At 36.1% G+C, this 19,659-nt stretch overlaps 1 protein-coding gene across 1 annotated transcript; it reads right to left on the bottom strand.

Moving 5' to 3' along the window:
• Positions 1 to 207: 207 nt before the first annotated feature.
• Positions 208 to 17,893, bottom strand: LOC110803477 (formin-like protein 6). The gene is given in 19 exon segments (XM_022008995.2): positions 208 to 695; positions 698 to 865; positions 1,839 to 1,905; positions 2,399 to 2,467; positions 3,836 to 3,952; positions 7,609 to 7,680; positions 10,257 to 10,351; positions 10,505 to 10,586; positions 10,683 to 10,733; positions 10,814 to 10,894; positions 11,144 to 11,185; positions 11,387 to 11,485; positions 11,839 to 11,910; positions 12,888 to 13,017; positions 13,116 to 13,904; positions 13,906 to 15,077; positions 15,238 to 15,459; positions 15,769 to 16,469; positions 17,405 to 17,893. Coding segments are annotated over 19 exon segments (4,140 nt in total). The 5' UTR covers positions 17,478 to 17,893; the 3' UTR covers positions 208 to 657.
• Between the last annotated feature and the right edge of the window lie 1,766 nt (positions 17,894 to 19,659).

Raw genomic sequence — 19,659 nt, 5'->3', positions numbered from 1 at the left:
AAAATAAGTTTTTTCCAGACATTATCACACACAAATAAATTTATTTCTGATAAAATAAGTTTTTGCCAAATAAAATAAGTTCAGATAAACCAAAATAAATTCAATCAAACGGAGCATAGGACTTGTTCTTCTCATTCTTACTTCTCAGTCCCACAAAAGGCAATGGAGTCGGTATTAAAACACGTAATTTTGAAGAACTTTTAAGGATAAAGAATTTAAGAATACTAAGTCACAAAAAATACAGATGATGAATGTTTTTACAGCAATAGTAGTATTGTTCATCTGTTACAAACGCCTTAACAGTAGTATAGGGACTCAAAAACGACGTCCCTAATATACATTTATCATTCTTCAAAGAATGGTACCCAAACAAACATGGGTAAATTTACAGCTAAAAAGAACTCATAATAATCAAATCACTAACCATGTAATCTATCCTTCTAACTACTACATTTAAACGAATTATGCTGTACATTATCTATGTATTGTCAACCCATCAAACATCTCATTAGCTTCAGTGTCCGTGTTCGTGTATTTCCATCAGGGAGTTCAGCAATCAGCATACTAGGACTAGCTTCTGCTGCTATCTTCTGGGAAAAATCTCAGAGAAAATATGTGAATTAATTAGTAAACAAGCAAACTTTAATAGGTCTAGGGTTAAACTATCTGTAGATTGCTCATTTCACGGTGCCAAATTTCCGAGGGGATTGCTTTAATGGCTCAGAGTCCTTTGCTCGAGCAGTCATCTTCGACTTTTCATTCTCGGCTTCCTTTGCTGCCTTTTTCTTCTCAAACTCAATCTGTTTGCAGTTCTCATCATGTGCTCGATGGAACATCCTAACAAAGTTCTGCAATGTTGATACAACTGCAACCAAATTTTCAACAAAGAGTAATACTTAGAAATTAGAATGCACTCTAGTACCCTAACTCATTAACACACTCAAAGTAGTCAGCATATAAACAAACAAACTAGTGTGCTGCCCGAGCGATGATTCGGGTTGATACTTTGAATAAAACAAGTATGTTCGACTTTTTAAAAAAAAACTTGCGTAAAATAAAATTGTTTTTATGTGTCGCAAATGGAAAAAAAAAAAATCAAAAATCACAAAATTAATGTTTCTAAGGTAATTCTGTAACAAAATTTAAAGTCTCTTATAGAATTATTGCATCGTGATAAGAGAAGTAAAATTAATCACTCATCTTTTAAGTTAGGTATATTTATATGGAATAATAAAGAATAACAAATATTTGGCTAAGTTGGTAATACTTATTATTCAATACTTGTTGGTCACAAGTTTGAATCTTGGTATTAATACATGCACGTATACTTTCTTATAAACGCTTTATAATATATTAGTATAGATAATACCGATAATTAAATTCATCTGTCCATAATCATAGTCACGCATATTATTTTGTGATGTCTAGAAAAAAGTTATCACATTTCCAAAAAAAATCGAAACAGATTATATTAAGATTTCAAAACATCACCCCTACATAAATGAAGTGGTGCAGACTGCAGAGAGCCAGAGAGATTGAGAAGCACAAAACTACTCCGTATTATTACGGAGTATAGGGCATTTTAGTGAAATCATGGTGTTTCTGTTCATGTTCTCATTTATTTTTTATTTTTAAGAAAGGTACAACAAAAATTAGGATATCTGTTCATGTTCTCATATACGCTCACGAGGGATTGGGATATTAATTCCAAAGAGTGGGAAAAATAAACTACTTAGTTATCACATAATGATAATCAATTTCCCCTCACGGCTATTTTCCTCGTCACATCAAAGTTCAAACTGCTCGAAGAGAAATTAGCTAGAGAATCTTTTGAGTACCTTGTTCAAAAGGCACCTTAGCTGGATCTTCACCAAAATACATTGCCAAAGCATCCGCATTTCGACCCTGAAAGTATCCATCACATGGTGGTTTAATCACAGTATTGGAAAATTAAACCAAAGCAATCCAGCTGAGGTCAAGGTAAGCTTTCTTCAGCAACAAAAAAGACAAGTAACCAAATGGAGCAGTAGTAGTTCCCCGTAATCCTGGATAAGTCACCAGATTCACAAGTAACTGAAAGTAACAGACAGCTGGAATGCATATTGTTCAAGCAAGAAAACGGAGAACGAATTCCACTCCCATTATAACCAAACACCTTTAGCTTGAAACATCCGTGCTCAAAGAAACTCATTCCACCAACATGAAAAACAAAATGCTTGTTTTTTTCACCTTAAAGTTAAGTGCCGTGAAAAAATGTTGAGAAAAGTTCCAATAAGTTCAGATATTACAAGTAAAGTAAGATTTAACATGTTCATGTAACTTCAGACAAGTTCCAGAAGTTCACACAAGTGAGTTTGAGGTGAAAAGAATGAAGCCTCAAGGGACAATATAAACATACCACGATAGAATAAAGCGACGCCAAAGACCTCACTTCACCTTCCGCATAAGAAAGAAACCCCTTCAAAATCTGTTCATGTTCAAATTGAAAAGAATTTCATTAAGAGCAAATTGAATAAAAACTTCCTAAATTCACAGTTTATATCAGAGTATTTCTCGTCAGCTGTACACCATATCAATATCATTAAAGATGTCATTTTTGTGGTACTAGGAAAGTTTTTCACATTTGTGATTAAAGCCAAGGACTAAATCTTTGTAGGAAAGAGTCAAAGAGACCAACATAATTTTCATAGAACAAAATCCGGGATAAAACGTCAACAAATTAATTTAATTTATGTCTAGACATTAATTATTCTTGCACAAGTGCACAACCCACAAGGACTATGTGGCAAATTCTCCATAGCAACACACAGAACTGAGAACATGCTAATAGCTAAGTGCATATAACCATGTGGAGTTTGTGAACATTACATCATTAGTTGTTCATATTTCCAAGATAGCATACTGAAACAGTATAGTATTTAGTGAATTACTGTAACTTAAGCATGATGTATCAGAAACAATTTTTATCTTAAATGAGAATCTAGCCTCGAAGAACTCAATCAATGACTATGATTACACGCCTAACTAATACAAATTCGACCTTTTTTAACGTCTCCTAATTTTGACAACTGAATCATCAGTACACAAACTACACACAGACATCTATTAGCCAACTCTTAAAAGAAAACTAGTAGACTAATCTGTATTGAGGCGAGATATCAAGAATTTTCCAAAATTATTCTGTATTCACAAATGAGGCAGTTTCATGAAGCAATGGCCACATGCATTATCATTTCTTTGTATAGCAATCCAAGGAGCCCAAAGTTATCTCACCCGTAGTAGTTCATTCCAGTGATTTAAGCTGGTCCATGGTTCGATGACAAACAAATATTGGCGTGCTGAAGTAGTGTTTGGAAAGGAAAAAAAAAGGCACCCAACAAGAGTAATTGACCAAACTCACTTCATTTGCAACTCTTAAAACATTAGTCAAACATAAAAGGTTTAAAACCCCTCCATATGCAATATTGGAGCGACAATTCATCATTACATGGTGCTTAAATATAAATTGATGAACTTGATGCTATACTAGAAGACGTGTTTTCCATTAGTTCTTTTTTTTTTCTTGGTCTCATGTTAAAAGGGATGGCAACTCTGTCGCTCATCACCTTGCTAGATTAGTTCCCTTCGGTGTGGAACAACCATTGCCCGAGCGAGGTTTCTCCATATGTATTAATGGATTCTTTGTCCTTGAAATAATAAGAGCACTAATCAGCTTATATTATACATATAAGCTGATGATCCAAAATCACCAAAGGAAGCCATATGATCTTCGATAGAAGTTATGATGAGCTCAAAACAAAACAATGTAGGAACTAAACCTAAAAGCATGGAGTACCTGACAAAAGTCTCCAGAAATAGAGCCATCATTTCCTGATGCAGTTAGCTCTTGAACAACCTTTTCTAGCCCTTTGCTAATCGCTTGCATTTCTTCCGCCAAAATTTTAAGTTGTATCTGCATAGTAAATGGTTATGACTGTCACGCATACAAATTACTGAAACTAGATAATACAGGGTGAGAAAAATATATAGCTCCTTCATACATACTTATTTTCAGCTACAGCAAAAGATCAGATCTGCTACACTCCCTAGCACCATGCTAAAGGTTTTTCTTCAAGTAGAAGGAAAACATAAAATCTAATTCAAATTAGCAGAGGCCATGATGCCATGCGCCTCCCTAATGCAGCCGTGTATCGTACCAAAGGATTATAGAAAAGGCAGAAAAATAGAATCGTAATACCAAAGCTTTTGAAAAGAATGGACAAATTCCTGCTTTACTTTCAGAAAACAGCTTGGAAAGCGCAACATTAAACACAAGCTGACAGGCATGTAGTGGGCATGCTCCAAGGTTATGGAAGATTGGAAATTCTCTCAAGCCTGATGCTCTTAAGTCTTAACTCATAGTACGGAGTACAATAGGAAGCTTTACTGGACAAGTACTGGTTTTAACTTCATTGGCTGAAGGCAATTGGATTATTAGAAAAATATCTGGGCTGCATTTTAGATTCTGAAATTTGATTTTGGGAAGGTATGCCCCATATAATACGGCCTCCAGGGGGTCCTTTTAAAGATATCGATCATTTAAAATAAATACAATCATTGAGACTGCTATCATGTAGTGATGCTAGCATTGGGACTTTCCCTCAAAAAAATCACATTGGGACCATTTGTTTTACAAATATAGACAAAAAGAAATGTTACATTGTTGTCGGATTAGTCTCATTGTATATTTTTACAATACCAAATTTTTGTAACTTTTACTAATAGGCAATCAAAAATAAAAATGGTGATAGATAATGGTCAGAGGTATGCATGGGAGAGCGTGAAAGTCAACATGTTCTAAAGAACGAACGGAATAACATATCAGGCCGTGTGCATGGAAAATTTTGAAAATGAATCAGAAGAACAAAAAGGGAACAGGAGGGAGTTATTTAAGGCCCTGTTTGGCAATTCGTCGTTGATTGTCGGATGTTTTACTTGGTTAGTTTGACCGATGGTTTAAGTTGGCTGCTTTTGTTGGTTGTTTGACTATTGATAGTTTACAAATATGTTTGGTAAAATCAATTGTTGGTTGCAGCTATATATTGGAGACATTTTATGGCTTTTATTCATTTTTTAATGAATATTATTATGTAGTACTCCATATGTAATAACTAATACATAAATTATATTAGAGTATTATTGTAACCATTTTTAGATTAGCTTATACTACTTCCGTTTCGCAATACTTGCATCGTTTCTCATTTCGGCACTATTTTATCAACCAACTTTGACAAACTTTCTTTCACCATTATGTAAGAAAAACATGGTCAAGTGAGATCTTGTCAAGTCGGGAATTTCAAACATCAAGTTTTTATAAGTTTTTGTTATACGCAATTAAAGATATTAATGTCCAATGAAGCGTTTTGGAATACGTAAAAAAAGAAATGATGCAAGTATTGTGAAACTGAGTAGTACTATAAATTATTAAGTATTCCCTCCATTTCTTTTTGTTGTATCCGTTTCCATTTTAAGCGTTTCTTTTTATTGTATCCGTTTCTATTTTTGGACATATATTTTCTCCTAAAATACCCTTACATTTCTATCTAATTACCAAAATACCTAAAGATTCCCCACCTAAATTTCCTCACCCCTATTATTTAATTCTTTTCCCTTCCCCATATACCCACTCTCTCACCTCCTTTATCACCCATCATTATCACTCCTCTCTCTTACCTTATTTCTTTATTATTTTCTCTCTTCTTTTTTTATTATAATCTCTTACATACAATCATTTTTCTTACACCCAATCATTACACTTATACCAATACAAATTAAGATTCCAATTTTCTTAAAAACACCACCCTTTTCCAAATGGATACATCATTTAGGAATGGAGGGAGTACAAACTATAATACTTCTTATTGTAATTTACTGATTATTGGTGATTAATGATTAATTTATAAATTTTTAGTACTAATTATTAATTTTAGGTAATAATCATTAATATTTATTAATTACTCGTATTTAATTATTAATTATTTTGTAATAATTTTTTTAAGTACAACTAATCAATAATTATTTAATTGTTAAGTCATTAAATTATTTACTATTTAATATTATTTTTAATTATTAATTATTTAGTTATTTAATTGTTTAATTATTTTATTTAATTATTAATTATTTAATTATAGAGTATTTAATTATTAACTATATAATTATAATTATTACGGAGTAGTTAATTAGTGAACAACAAGGATAGAAAAGCAATTTAAATAGTGAGAAGCCAAAAGCCAACCCAAAAAGCTAGTAACACTAGATTTTCATTTTTGGCGGAAAAGTTGGCTTTTTAGCCAGTTACCAAACCCGTTTTTTGGATGCTGGACCACATTAAAAAGCCAAAAGCCATGAAAACGCTAGCTATTAGCCTAAACCCTAAACACTCCATAAAGCTTATTTTCTTCTAATCATAAGATTTAACAACTATGATACAGTAATGCTCTAGGACCCTGTCAGAGCAAATAATTACACTGAAAGAGGGGAAAGAGGGGAGGGGGGATTCCATTTAAAATCCATTAACTTTGATGACTCCCAAGTTAAAGCAAATTCTATTTACCAATACCATGATTGTTTCCTTAAACAGTAAGTAGGAGTTTGCCAGCGTAATGATGTAAAAGTGTAAAACATACACCAAGAATTTTGCTGGTGCACAACAGTTTCAGCCGGCTACATAGAGTAAGAAACTATCACTTAAATGATGATGTCAAACTAACCAGTGGCAAAATCTACTCTAAGGCAAAAGGATTGTTTTCTTTTAACCTATTAAATCGTCACAGTATCTTTAAATAGGAGTAGGAGTAACAACCACAAGATCAGCCTTGAGATAAATTCTCGAAAGTGGTGATTTTTATGCAAAAATTCCACAAAGAACTAAGCAAAGTTTGTCCTAATATGATTGGATAGTTCACAGGACACAAAGGTATTGACACGTTGAGGAAACAAAGTCTAGTCCAGCAAAACAAATTTTCCCTCTCTGAGTTCCATGACTGAAAACAAGGTCCAGTCCAGCAAAATTTTGACACGTTGAGAAAAAAGACACAGGAGCATCTCCAATTCCTTTACCTCACTTGCTCTCCTCCAATTCACAAGATAGACTTCGTGAAAGCAAGGGAAAACAAAATGGGATTTACAATCTTCACCAATACATAGCTGCCATAACCACGTACAATAAACACAGTTCATAGAGGCACCTATACCACCCAATATAATCCACATAGTCACAGTATAATGGAACGACTTTCCTTGAGACAATCCATGGATAGTAATCAAAATGAAATCAGCTAAGGCCCTTTATGTTGACCTTAAAAAAATAGTAAAACGGAGTTTTAATCAACAAAAATCAGTTATAATAAGTAAAAATCAATAGTTATTAGTAAAATTAAATAACTTCATACAATAAAAAAAACATTGGTGAATCAAATTTCAGTTCCAATCAGTTTAACCAGGAAAAATAATTTCAGTTCAGTAAAAAATCAGGTGAACTGAAGAGGGCCTGATAGGGCATAAATTATCCCTTGTAATTGGATTGAGCAGGATGATAAGGATTGCTTTAAATTAAATAAGATTCAGTACCTTCGTTGACCCCTCCAGATTGACCAAATCTTTTGGAAAATCCAAAACGTCGGGTAGCTTTTCAGCGAGAACCTGCAGTTAGACAAGCAGAATTTGAAACTAGTGTCGCAGTGTGCCAGATCTAATACTCCATATCAATTAAAGTTTAAATTGGAGGCTGTTCTTGAAAAAATAACTTTCATCAAATTTAGCACTAAATTTTTTTTTCTACTTAACAATTTATATCAAAGAAGCAAACAAATAAAGGGCAGATACTACATAGCACATAGATCATTGTCATTCCAAAAAACTTTGACTAACATTATGAGTTAAATTATTTAAAACCTATTTCAAACACACCCTAAAACAATATTTAACACTATTCCCTTCCAAATATGTTACTTCCTCCGTCCAAATTTTACCGTCACAATTTCCTTATACGTCCGTCCCAAATTAATTGTCATACTTCCAATAATATTTTATTAGCTCTCTCTCCCCACTATCAAAAGTTAGGGCTCACACCCTCTCTTATTCAATTTAAAAAAATTCTCCACTATCTTCAATCACCTTTTACATTTCAATTCAAAATAAGCAAACAATTACGTATCGCATAAAACTCCATGAATAACTAAATACGGCGATTGAGGGAGTATAATTATGATTAAATATAGTCATAAATCATAATAATATATCCCAATACAGTTAGCAACTTAGCAAACATCAAGATTATGTTTCCAAAAAACCTTGTAATGGCAATTTTCTTACAAACTTTGGGAAAGAGGTCTTCGAAGAAGATTCCTGCCATTATTCCTCCCATATCTTGCGTGAGTTAACTTAATAGATAGAGAATAAACCTACAAGAAACCCAAGATAAAAACATTCTATTCCCAAGAAATTTAGCCATATCATAATACCAAAAAGAACACTCCTTAAAGATAATTACTTGCCTCATAAAGACATAATACCTCCGCTATTAATCGCTACATTTGGACTTAACACTATTCACACACTCCCCTTTAACCATCTAATATACGCAAGGAAAAACATGGTCATTTAAGAAGCCACAATAGCAACCACCTTATTGTGGAAAACCATCATCAACCACAATAGCAACCACCTTTTCTATTGTGGAAAAACATAGTCCATATACTTCGTATCATTTTCTTCTACTTTTCATAAAGACACTCGAAGCTACTGAAATAGTGAGAATGTGAAAGGAAGAGAAGAGAAGAACAGAAGTCTAACTAGCTTGAATTTCTAGAACGCAAGGACCGCTTTTTTCTTAGTAAAAGAGTAATAAATGCCCAACTCATGCCAAATTCTCATAAAACCACCAGCAAACTTTAATAAATCCTTGTTTGCCGTATCCTCCTATTCTTGGAAACACACAACAGAAACCATATAGTCATCCTCCAAACTTAAAACAATGATACAAACCTCCTCTTCCTCAAAGAAATCTCTAGCAAACACTATCTACTAATCTACATCAGAAAAAGGATATCAGACTGACCCGGCAAAGCTCAAACATAGGCCAATTCTCAAAAAAGAGACTCAAAGATATGACCTCAAACCATAGCTTTCTAAACTCTAAGAACAGTCTCTATCACTAGCACATTCTCCTAGTCCATAAACTACCTTGCAACTTTAATTTTGAAGTAGTAGCTCCATTATAAGCCCACATCACTTTTAGTATCTGACTCATACTACTTCAAGGATAAGTGCTCCAAACTCCAAAGATTGTTTTATCATTTCAGCAAAGTCCAAAATAATCTCTCATTTAAAAGGAATTAAATTTTCCCAATACCATACAAAATTATTGACAAAATATGGAAGAACCAAGGGATTTCTGTAACTATGAAGACTTTGTAACAATTAAATTGACATAAACTAAGTTATTGAGTTAAATAAAATGAGAAGATGATGTGGCAGAAAAGTGAATGAATGGAGGAGATAGCTCTGTTGGTAGAGCAGAGGACACAATCTCCTCATGTCACCAGTTCAAATCTGGTTCATGCCTTCATGGCACTCATAGCGCTTAGAGTCCAGAGTACATACCTACGCATTCGACATTTATACTAGTACAAGTACAACACGACGTATAAGTTCATACGGGATAATAAATGTTCCTTAGAACCTAAGGTGGCAGGAAAATTACAAAGGTGTAAGAGTGGCTCACTTGAGAGCAGAGCATTTCAGTCTCAAAAGAAAAAGGTATATCAGTGAAATATATATTTGGTTGTTCTTTTGATATTTAAGGAGAATGTGAGTAGTATTTATGAACTGAGGGAGTATAATTCTTAGCATGCATGCACAAGATAAACAAACAGAGAAGGCCCAATGAAGACTTCATTCCCCATTATTAGACGAGTCAAGAATAGGAAAAAAATAACGGGGGATAGGGGGGGGGGGGGTTGGTATTGCGCTTTAGATGTATGAAAGCTATGTTTTCCACATTATGTCTATTGTCATCTGAAGCTAATAATTCTTAGCATGGAGGAACAAGATAACCAAATCGATTAGACCAAATAAAGACTGTGTTCCCATTATTCGATGAGCCAAAAAGAGAAATTAAATCAGGAAATCTTGCACTTGCATGCACAAAAGGTATACCACACTATGTCTCCTCCTATCTGAAAATTATGGTAAATCAAACTCGGAAAATATTTTACCTTGCACAGGTAATGCATAAGAGTCATCTTGCTATTTCGAGAGCGAGTATCTGTGAGTTTAAGGAGGCTATCCAGTCGAAACCCAACAGCAGCACCTACAGGCATGTTCAAGGAATAAATTAAAAAAAAAAAACTTTATCAAATGATAAAGTAAAAGCATCTAGAACTCGCAACAAATAATGAAAGCATGAAAAGCTTGTAACTCTAACAAAAAACGAGACTAGAAATGCGAGAAAATTTCAACCCACCACGAGCAGTCCCTTGGTTCATTGCATTGCCCAAAGACAAGATTGTTAGCATTACTCTTTTTAACTTTGTTGAAGATCTGATCTGGAAATGAGACCACATGCACAAGCATTATATTTTTAGACGAACATCGGGAAAGCAAGTGAAGAAAAAAGCATAGAGCTGGTCGAGAACACTTGCCTCTTCTGATGCAGAATTCACTATCTGCAAATTCTTTCTTAGATCGGACACCTGAAATTTAATAAATAAAACCAGATTAACAATCCAGACAAGGTTTGATGGACAACTAAATCATAATGAGAATAACTAACCTGAGAATTAAATTGTATCTTGAATGAAAAAACTCTGAGTTTCGACTCCACTCGTGGCACTTTCATCAACTCTAAGAAGAACTGTTGCAGAATTAATGAGTATTAATACATCAGAATGCCCTATTTCAACATTTTATTGCAGCAAATGAATAAAATCAAGCCACCGAAATACAGCATAACCTAAATTGTTAGCAACAAATTAAATTAACTGGTACTTTGTCAGCTTGAGCTTCACAGATCTTGGTCTCTTCTTATGTTTAGTACCATTAAGTGTGCAATAGTTATTAACTCTAATCAACAAATAAATAATAAGGGAAGTATCTGACAAACCTTTTCACACTTCCCTAAACTCTCTTTATCACCCTTGTATGCCTGACCATGCAAAAATTTTAACCGAGTTAAAGAAGGACAAAACATGTCAAGAAATTGTTAAGCAAAAGAAAAAGGAATCTCTGAAAGGCGAAAATAGTCCAATAACATGATATAGACAATAACTGAAATAGGATCCCGAAATATCGACAAGTAATGGATGTTATGGATCATTCCAGACCAGACATAGTTCTAATGAATTACCTTCAGTTGCTCCATTTCTTCCTTTGTTGGACAAAATTTTATAAGGTTTTCAACTTGATCAACATCCAATGCCGAATCATCCAAAGCAAGTACTGAGTTCTGCAACAAAGTTGATACAAAATTGTAATGGAAATGCCCCTCAAGCCCATTCGCTATCTTGAAATTCTACCAGGGATTTAAAACTTGGCTGCAGAGCCACATTGCAACAACATTGTAAGGGATTTTAAGTCAACCACGACTGTCATAGTAGGCCACAGCAGTTGCAAACCATCCGCAGTGCCAGTTAAAGTGGTTCTATAACTGTTCATAGGATCGCAACCGCAACAAAGATTAGGTGCCTTTATTACTACTTAACCCAATTATCAGCAAGCTCAGTAATCCATTTCCTCTATACATTAGAATTCAACATCAAACCCAAGAATTTATTTGCACACCAACTATTGTGGCCTTACCATTAAATCGGGCAGAGGAATTTTCACTTTTGTAAGCATTATTTCACAATTGTAAGCCCTCCTGAGCTCAATCTGCAGAAAAGGCACGTACAAAGATCAATCAAGAAATGCATAGACAATAGCTTACTAGGACAGCGGCACCAAACATAATTTCAAGACTCAAATTAATCCACCCCAAGAAGAGACAGGGTTCTTTCAGAATAAATTGCAAATTGAGATTGTTATGAGTGTATAGTGTGCTATTTTCTTATTCTAAGATCTAAGTATACATCAGGTAGGGTCTCTAGAAGCTCAGATGTACATGACCTTGCCTCCAAGCAGTTAAATACTACTATGGAGACAGTTCAAAGTATCCTAAATGACAATATTATGCATGTTTCAACTTTCAAGTTTGTTTTGACGTTCCTTTCATGATTCAACAGCTTATGCTACCACGATCGTATGATGAACATTAGTCATAGATTAATACAAAAACAACAATACCATAGCTATATTCCCAAGATATGGGCCGATGGGGTCGGCTGCATGAAGCCATGAACCGGGAGTCTGTTTCATATTCATAGGTGGTCATCCACAAAGATCCTCCTCCTCCATTCGCTTTTATCTAATGCAACATCACCTTGCAAGCCCACTTTCTACATGTCATCTTTGGCCTTCCTCGATTGTGTTTGAGATCTACAACATCACAACTCTCCGCCTTCCTTACCAGTGGATCTTTTGGTCGATGTCTCACAAGCCCAAACCATCTAACCGAATCTCCCTTATCTTATCCGCAACTCCAACTCTCCTTTGAATATCAATATTCCTTTTTTCCCCCTCAAGGTGTTCCTGCACATCCCTCTCAACATATGCATCTCTGCTACACTTATCTTTTTAATGTGCTTATTAAGTCAAAGATTAATGACTAAATTTATTAGTTATCTGTTAAGTCTCCGGGCAAACCCTGCCAGACTTTGGCTTTGACAACAGATCAAAGTCACAAATGGATACCTAGCAAAAGAAGAATTTTTTTTTTAACTAACCAACATTGAAACTCAAACACAACTTACCACTTGAATTTTCTCAGGTTTAGGCCCTGAAGGACGACGTCCCGATTGCCCTCCAGTGCCCCCCTTCTCTGAATTTGGAACTGAAGCTGCAAAGAGAGCCTCAAGTTCTGACATATCAAACTCGGGGGCTCTGCCAAATAGTAAGATAATTAAAAAAAGCTCAGTAGCACTCTAAGAATCAAATGGTATAGTCATAAAAAAAACTGACAAGCAGGGTAAAACACTTACTTGGAAGCCTCATCGGGTTTTTGAGAATCAGCCCATAAGCTACCTTGCATTACCCTATTTAATTTCATCCAATGAAATGGCTTCGTAACATTCTTTTTTGATTGACCCTGAGTCTTTGGAGTAACACGAGGAAGGACCCTTCCCTTTTGACCAGGGGGTCCAGGCGGCGGAGGAACAGGTCCTTTGCTACCAGAAACTTGAGAATCTTGAACAGAACTATTAGCTCTTGGCAATCCTTTTCCAGGAGGTGCTGGTGGGGGTGGCACAGGTGGAGTTTTAGAAGAAATTTTGGATCCAATATGTGTAGAGGCACCTTTAGGGGGAGGGGGTGGTGGAGGCACTGAAGATGACATCTTCGGACTTGCAACAGAAACTGGTAATTTTGGAGGAGGGGGAGGAGGTGGAGCTTTGACTGGTCCACATGTGCTGGAAGTTGACAAATCTGAATCTATAGCTGGTGAAAATTTCTTAGGGAGACATGGAGGGGGCGGTGGAGGAGGAGGATTTGACAACGAGCTCCTAGCATAAGAAGATGGGGACTGCAATACAGGAGGTGGAGGTGGAGGTGGAGGTGGAGGAGGAGGAGGAGGAGGCATTGACATGGGGACCATAGTATTCAGAGAAAGAGATTGTCCAAAAGAGGCCGGCAGAGGCGGGGGAGTAGGTGGTGCTGATAAAGCACTCCCTACATTCAGAAATGCAGGTCGTGCATAAGAGGCAGGGGGAGGGGGAGGGGGAGGGGGAGGAGGCAGTGATGTTTTCTGGACAGTTGAAGATCCAAAAGGGGGCAGGGGAGGGGGGGGGAGGGGGAGGAGGAATGGACGACGGAATTGTTGAGATCCTAGACGTGGCCTGAGAAGGAGGAGGAGAAGGAACAGAGGGATTTAAGCTGTTTTTTCCTGAAGGAAGCGTCTCCATACGACAAGCATTATCTGATTCTAAGGTTGGTTGTGAAGATGAATGGGGTACTAGTGGAGGATGTAATGCTGGTGGAGACTCATTATGTTGTGATACATATTGCAATGGAAGTGGAGTCGGCGTACGGGCTGGTAATTGAGATAGTGCATAGGATGAGTGCGCATTTTGGTCAGGTTCAGGTGCTTCAGGGGAAAAAGAGACCGAAGTAGCCGATGGTTGTGGAGGAATAGCCCCCAAACGAGCCACTGCATCAGTCCTATATGTATCATGGTCATGCAAAAGCGCAGTAATCCCAAGTGAAGACGGTGAACTAGGAAATCTTTGCATAGGTTTCGGTGAACCCTGCATGGAATTGCTATATATGGCAGAACTTGAATGGGAAGATTGAAGTATACGTGGGGATATAATCTTTGTTTGTGTAGTTTGCTGAAGAACAGGAAGAAAGTCCTTTGGTTGGGCCTTTTTCGGGACAACATTGGCATCTAGAGAAGGTCCAAAGGACTGTTTCGAGAGCTTCTCAAAGACCGTAGACATTGAAGCTGCCGTGCTTTCCCTTGCCTCTAAATCTCCCTTCTCATCGAGTTGTTGAGGACGTGATACTGCAATACTACTAGATTCCTCTGTCTGACTACCCGTTTCCAACTTTTCCAGGACAATATTTGAAACACCTTCTTTATAAGTATCAGGCTGTTGATCAGCTAAATGGGTATCTAGTGTAGTTTCTGAAGAGCACTGGGTTTGCTTCTCAGTAGTTCCTGATGAGGAACTTGTGATATCTTTCAGTACAAGTGATTTCAAATTATCCTCAAGACTGTCTGCACTCTCATGGGAAGCTATCTCCAATTTCTCTTTGGGTATTTCTGATGAAGTAATTTTCTGAAGAACATCTGGTGCAACATCAGACTTCGAATCTATCCACTCGACATTGCTGAAAATCTCTTGCACTTTATCAAATGCTTCAACAGGAAGGCCTTCTTTCTCCTCAGTAACAGGCATATCAATAGAAGTGCCAGAGGTTGCAGAGTCCATCTCTGAAAAGAGCACCTACGGGCAAAGGAAAAATCCAAAAAGGATACGGAAGCTTTTGGCTTAAAATATTCAGTGAATCTCAGAAAAACAACAAAACAAGTGCTTTCAATGGGAAAATAACTACAAAAGAAAGCAAACAAGCTCATAGAATGAAATAATGGAGTGAGGTGGGTACCTCAGCTCTGAAGTCCTTAGGAAATTTATCCTTGTCATCCCACAAGGTGTCAATCTCATCTCGATTAAGCATAAGAATATTAGATCTGATAAATGCCGTGCTAAACATAACCCTGAACATCATTTTCTCACGTTCCAAATCTTCATCCAAGCTTATGCACTCCAGCACAACGTCACCTTGAACATGACAGTGAACGTCGATCTTCAGCAGTTCACTTTCAGCCTGAAATAATACTCAAAAGCATGAATAAGACTAGTCAGCATGAATAAGATGAACATACCGATTAAAATCTCACAAAGTCTTAGTATTTTAGAGCAAAGAAAGCAAGACGGTTAGCAACCGCCTGAAACAGGCAATTAGAGATCGAAATATCTGATCCCACATTATATGAAAACAACACCGATCAAAAGAAGATAAGGTAAAGCACCCCTTTCAAGAGTTTCAACCCAGTTAAATACAGGCCTGTGGAAGACAGAACAATAAGGGAAAATATATCACAAGGACAAACAGTTAAATCTTTAGCTGTCTCACCTGGTTGTATTGCCGGACAATTTTACTTCTTTTTGGTGTTGAAAACAGCAATATAGGTGTCCGTTCAGCAGCAGGTGAAGGGTCCCGTCCATAGATTCTAAGAATAGGCCGGCAACCACCCAACCCATCAATATTAGGGATGAGCCTGAGAATTATGCAGTCTACTGTCAAGCACCTGTCCGGAGGAGGCCATTCTGAGTCCAAATGTCTTCTTGATACATATTGAAGATATCTCAACTGTGAGGGAATTGGATTTAATGGGGACATCAACTGCAAAAGCTCACGAGGGGCTTGTCTGTAGATCATATCCAGTGTCTTCTGTTCCCCATTATAAAGCTTTCTATAGATTAAGAGTGCAGCTAACATGAATGCCAAAATAGGCCAACCACCTTGTTCGCAATGCATCAAAAGAACATTGCGCTGACCAAGCAAGAGCCAGCTATCACCAGATCTAAGACAATGATGAATCATCTCCAATGTGAGCAATGGACAACCTTCATGTTGCCGAGGATAATCTATTACAGTCATGTCGTACTCTGACAATATATTAGCAACCTGGCTCTGATTCTCTCCCTCGCGAAAGTTGAACACCATGAATGAAGCATCAGGTAGGTGATCACGAAGCTGACTAGCTATTCCACCAATATAACCTTGATAATTTTCATCCTCCACCACATCCGTTGTAAAGCAACAATCAAAGACTAAGAAGAAACAAATTAAGTAAAACCACAATATCAGAACAGTGAACTTCAACAGCTACCACACAGCTACAAGAATAAATTATATTTTGTGTCACAGATCTCAAAACGGATTTTTCTTACAGATGAATACCTGAAATCTAGCACTCACAAATAAAATGTTTAGAAAGAACAAGCAAGGATGCGTAATAAGACCCGATATATACCCTGCCAATGTAGTAGCCAAGTACAACTAATATAACCCGATAAATACCTATCTAGTAGCCAAGTACAACAAATAAAACCCGATATATATCCTGCTAAATGCCAATGTAGGGTGGTGGAGGAGTCCAAACATATGTAACCTTACTCCGATAGAAAATCAAAGACTACAGAGATAGTTTCCCACACTTCCAGACATTAACTAAACCAAATTCATACATACAGAGTAAGCAACAATAGAACCTAAACAAATTCAATTAAACCACCAGAAAAACAGTACAAACTCTTTTCTTGCTTCATATAAGATAATAAGTTAGAATAAGCTCCTTATCTAAGTTATTCCAAATCATCCTCACAAATCTCAACTAAACTACAGCTCAATCGAAACAAACGCAAGGTCCACAAGTGACTAATCCAACCTTACAGAGATACCAAAACCTTAATCCCAAAGGGACTAGGTCGGTTGCAAGAGCAAAGATCCTTTTCCTCCATTCACTTCTATCTTATAAAATGTACCCATAATCAACTCAAAACCAACCATAATCATCCATCAAAAAGCATATGCAATGCTGCCAGCTAAACCCATCAACTTATGAGCCCTAATTATAAGTTCAACACATAAAGTCCCTCAAACCATACAAGAAACAAATCAAATCAAAACCCCACATCAAATCATCCAAAAAAATGCTGAAAAAACATCAAAAGTTGCAAAATTAAACCAAAGATTGGAGACATACCATAAACCCTTTCCGCAATCTCCAACAACCCATCAGGGGGCTTCTTGTAGAAGAACTTCCTAAAAAGCGCCATTTTTTTTCCCCAATTGAAATCAAAATCTCACAATTAATTCAAAAAATAATGTCAACCCATTTCACCTGAAAATACCCAGATCATTATATATATTTCCCACAATGTAACAGATCATTATAAAAGAAATTGCTGCACAGCTAAGAAAACCCCAATTTACTTGGACGGATTTTTTTATTTGTTTTTTTAATTTGTTTTCTTCTCCTTCACACTTGCAGGCTTGCAGCAACTTCAGAAGACTTCGCTTTCAATGAGAGAAACACAACGTGGTGGGCTATGAGAGAGAAAAAAGTGTCGAAAATGGAGAGATCTGAGGTTTGTCCCGGTGTTCTCTATAATTGAGATTAAGAAGTTAGTCGTTTGTTGTTGGATTTTTGGGTTTGGAAATTTGGGTAATAATGTGTCGAAAATTGATAATGATGTCTCATTTTTCTATATTATTTTCTTTCTTTTTCTTCTCTTGAAAAGTGCAAACAAAAAAGAACAAAATCAGAATCTTTCTCATAATTTTTTACTCTTAATTTAAGGAAATGATTTGTTCTTTTTAAAACAATATTTAGTAATAACGGTAATAGACAAAACAATAGTAATGAAAAGCTAACAACATTAGGCAATAATGTTTTGGCCTATTGGTTAATACTGAGGACATGTGTACAATACGTATAAGGGTTTGAATCCTCATATCCCCATTTGTAATTTGTATTGCCTTTTGGCTATTCATAATTTTTCTTTTTTTACATAGGCTAAACATACATTGAAAAGAAATAGTTCAGAAAGTACAACAAAATATTACAAAAGCTTTGGAGCCATACAAAACCCTTACGCATTCGAAGCTACTACAGTGAGCTCTGCTAGCTCTTACAAAGCCTTGTAAAATACCCTTAACCGGAGATGTAGCCAACACTTTAATAATTGGTCCTAGCTTGCTTGAGCCACCTTGTACTCCCACATTTTCCATTGCACTTGTGATGAACCTTGGGCATAAATCATATCGCTGAGGTGAATCCCTATAAACCTATGACACTTAAAAGACAAAGGAAGAAACGAAAGGACAGTAAAATCTCAAAAAGGTTGAAACGATCTTGTGAGCAGGGTGAAATGTCCACAACCAAACTGAGCCGCGAAAAATGACTCAGGTACTCCAAATTTTCCCCGCTTAAACAAGGGGAGACTCAAGTTAGTGAACATGCTATGAACCCCAAAACATTCCATTTGGGGAGCAGTTTTCAAATATGAGATTTTGAATGCAACGAGTGTACAACTCTTTGCAAACCTAAACTTAACAACCATGTCTCGGGAAAACCAAGAAACTCCTTCCACGGTCACCCTCACAAGTCACAACCTTCTTCCTCCATCCTTGACCCTGGTATACCACCTTCAACTACAGTATAAACACCAAGGCATAAATGAGCACCTAGGTTTTTAACCCGAAATTAACAGTAATATAATTGGATTTTTTTGAAGAAAAAAATAGTTACAGCAATGATTAAAAAATAGTAGGGAGTAATGGAAAGTTTGTGTTCTATTCACCTGATTTTTACTTATCTAACTTATTCCAACTTATTTTAGTTATATATGAGTACTCTGTGTCGTACTTGGCCCCTTATTTTTTTCTTATCTAAACTTATTTTTCTTAAAATAAGGTGAATAAAACGTACCCAAAAAGTAATATACAAACTTTTATATAAGGCGGTCTTACACAAAAGACCGCCTTGGTGTCATATAAGTTAAGTAATTAAATTAATTAGTTAAACATTGGGACTAATTAGTTAAGCACCGAAACCAATTAGTTAAACAATGAAACTAATTAGTAAAGTATTATAACTAATTAGTTAAGCAATGAAACCAATTAGTTAAACAATCAAAGTGGTCTTTCCGGTAAGGCGGTCTTACACAAAAGTTACCGAAAGTAATATGAGTAGTAAATGGTAATGAAAGCAACAACGTTTAATTCGACTTTAGTTTTGCTGTTATTGAGTTATAAATTGTTAACCAACTCAATTTTGCTTTACGTACATAGATATCAAATCAAAGGGTCAATTATAGTGTTAAGCTACCATTAATTTGATTGCTTAGCTTTTGGGAGAATCGTATGTTGGATGTTGTGCTTTTGTGGGTATACCTTTTCATTATTCACTTTGAATGGAAAGACAAGTATATTGCACGGTTAGTTGCTCAACCTAAT

Source organism: Spinacia oleracea, chromosome 1 (genome assembly GCF_020520425.1).
Source record: "Spinacia oleracea cultivar Varoflay chromosome 1, BTI_SOV_V1, whole genome shotgun sequence".
Classification (NCBI taxonomy): Eukaryota; Viridiplantae; Streptophyta; class Magnoliopsida; order Caryophyllales; family Amaranthaceae; genus Spinacia; species Spinacia oleracea.
This window is presented reverse-complemented; position numbering and strand designations above follow the sequence as displayed.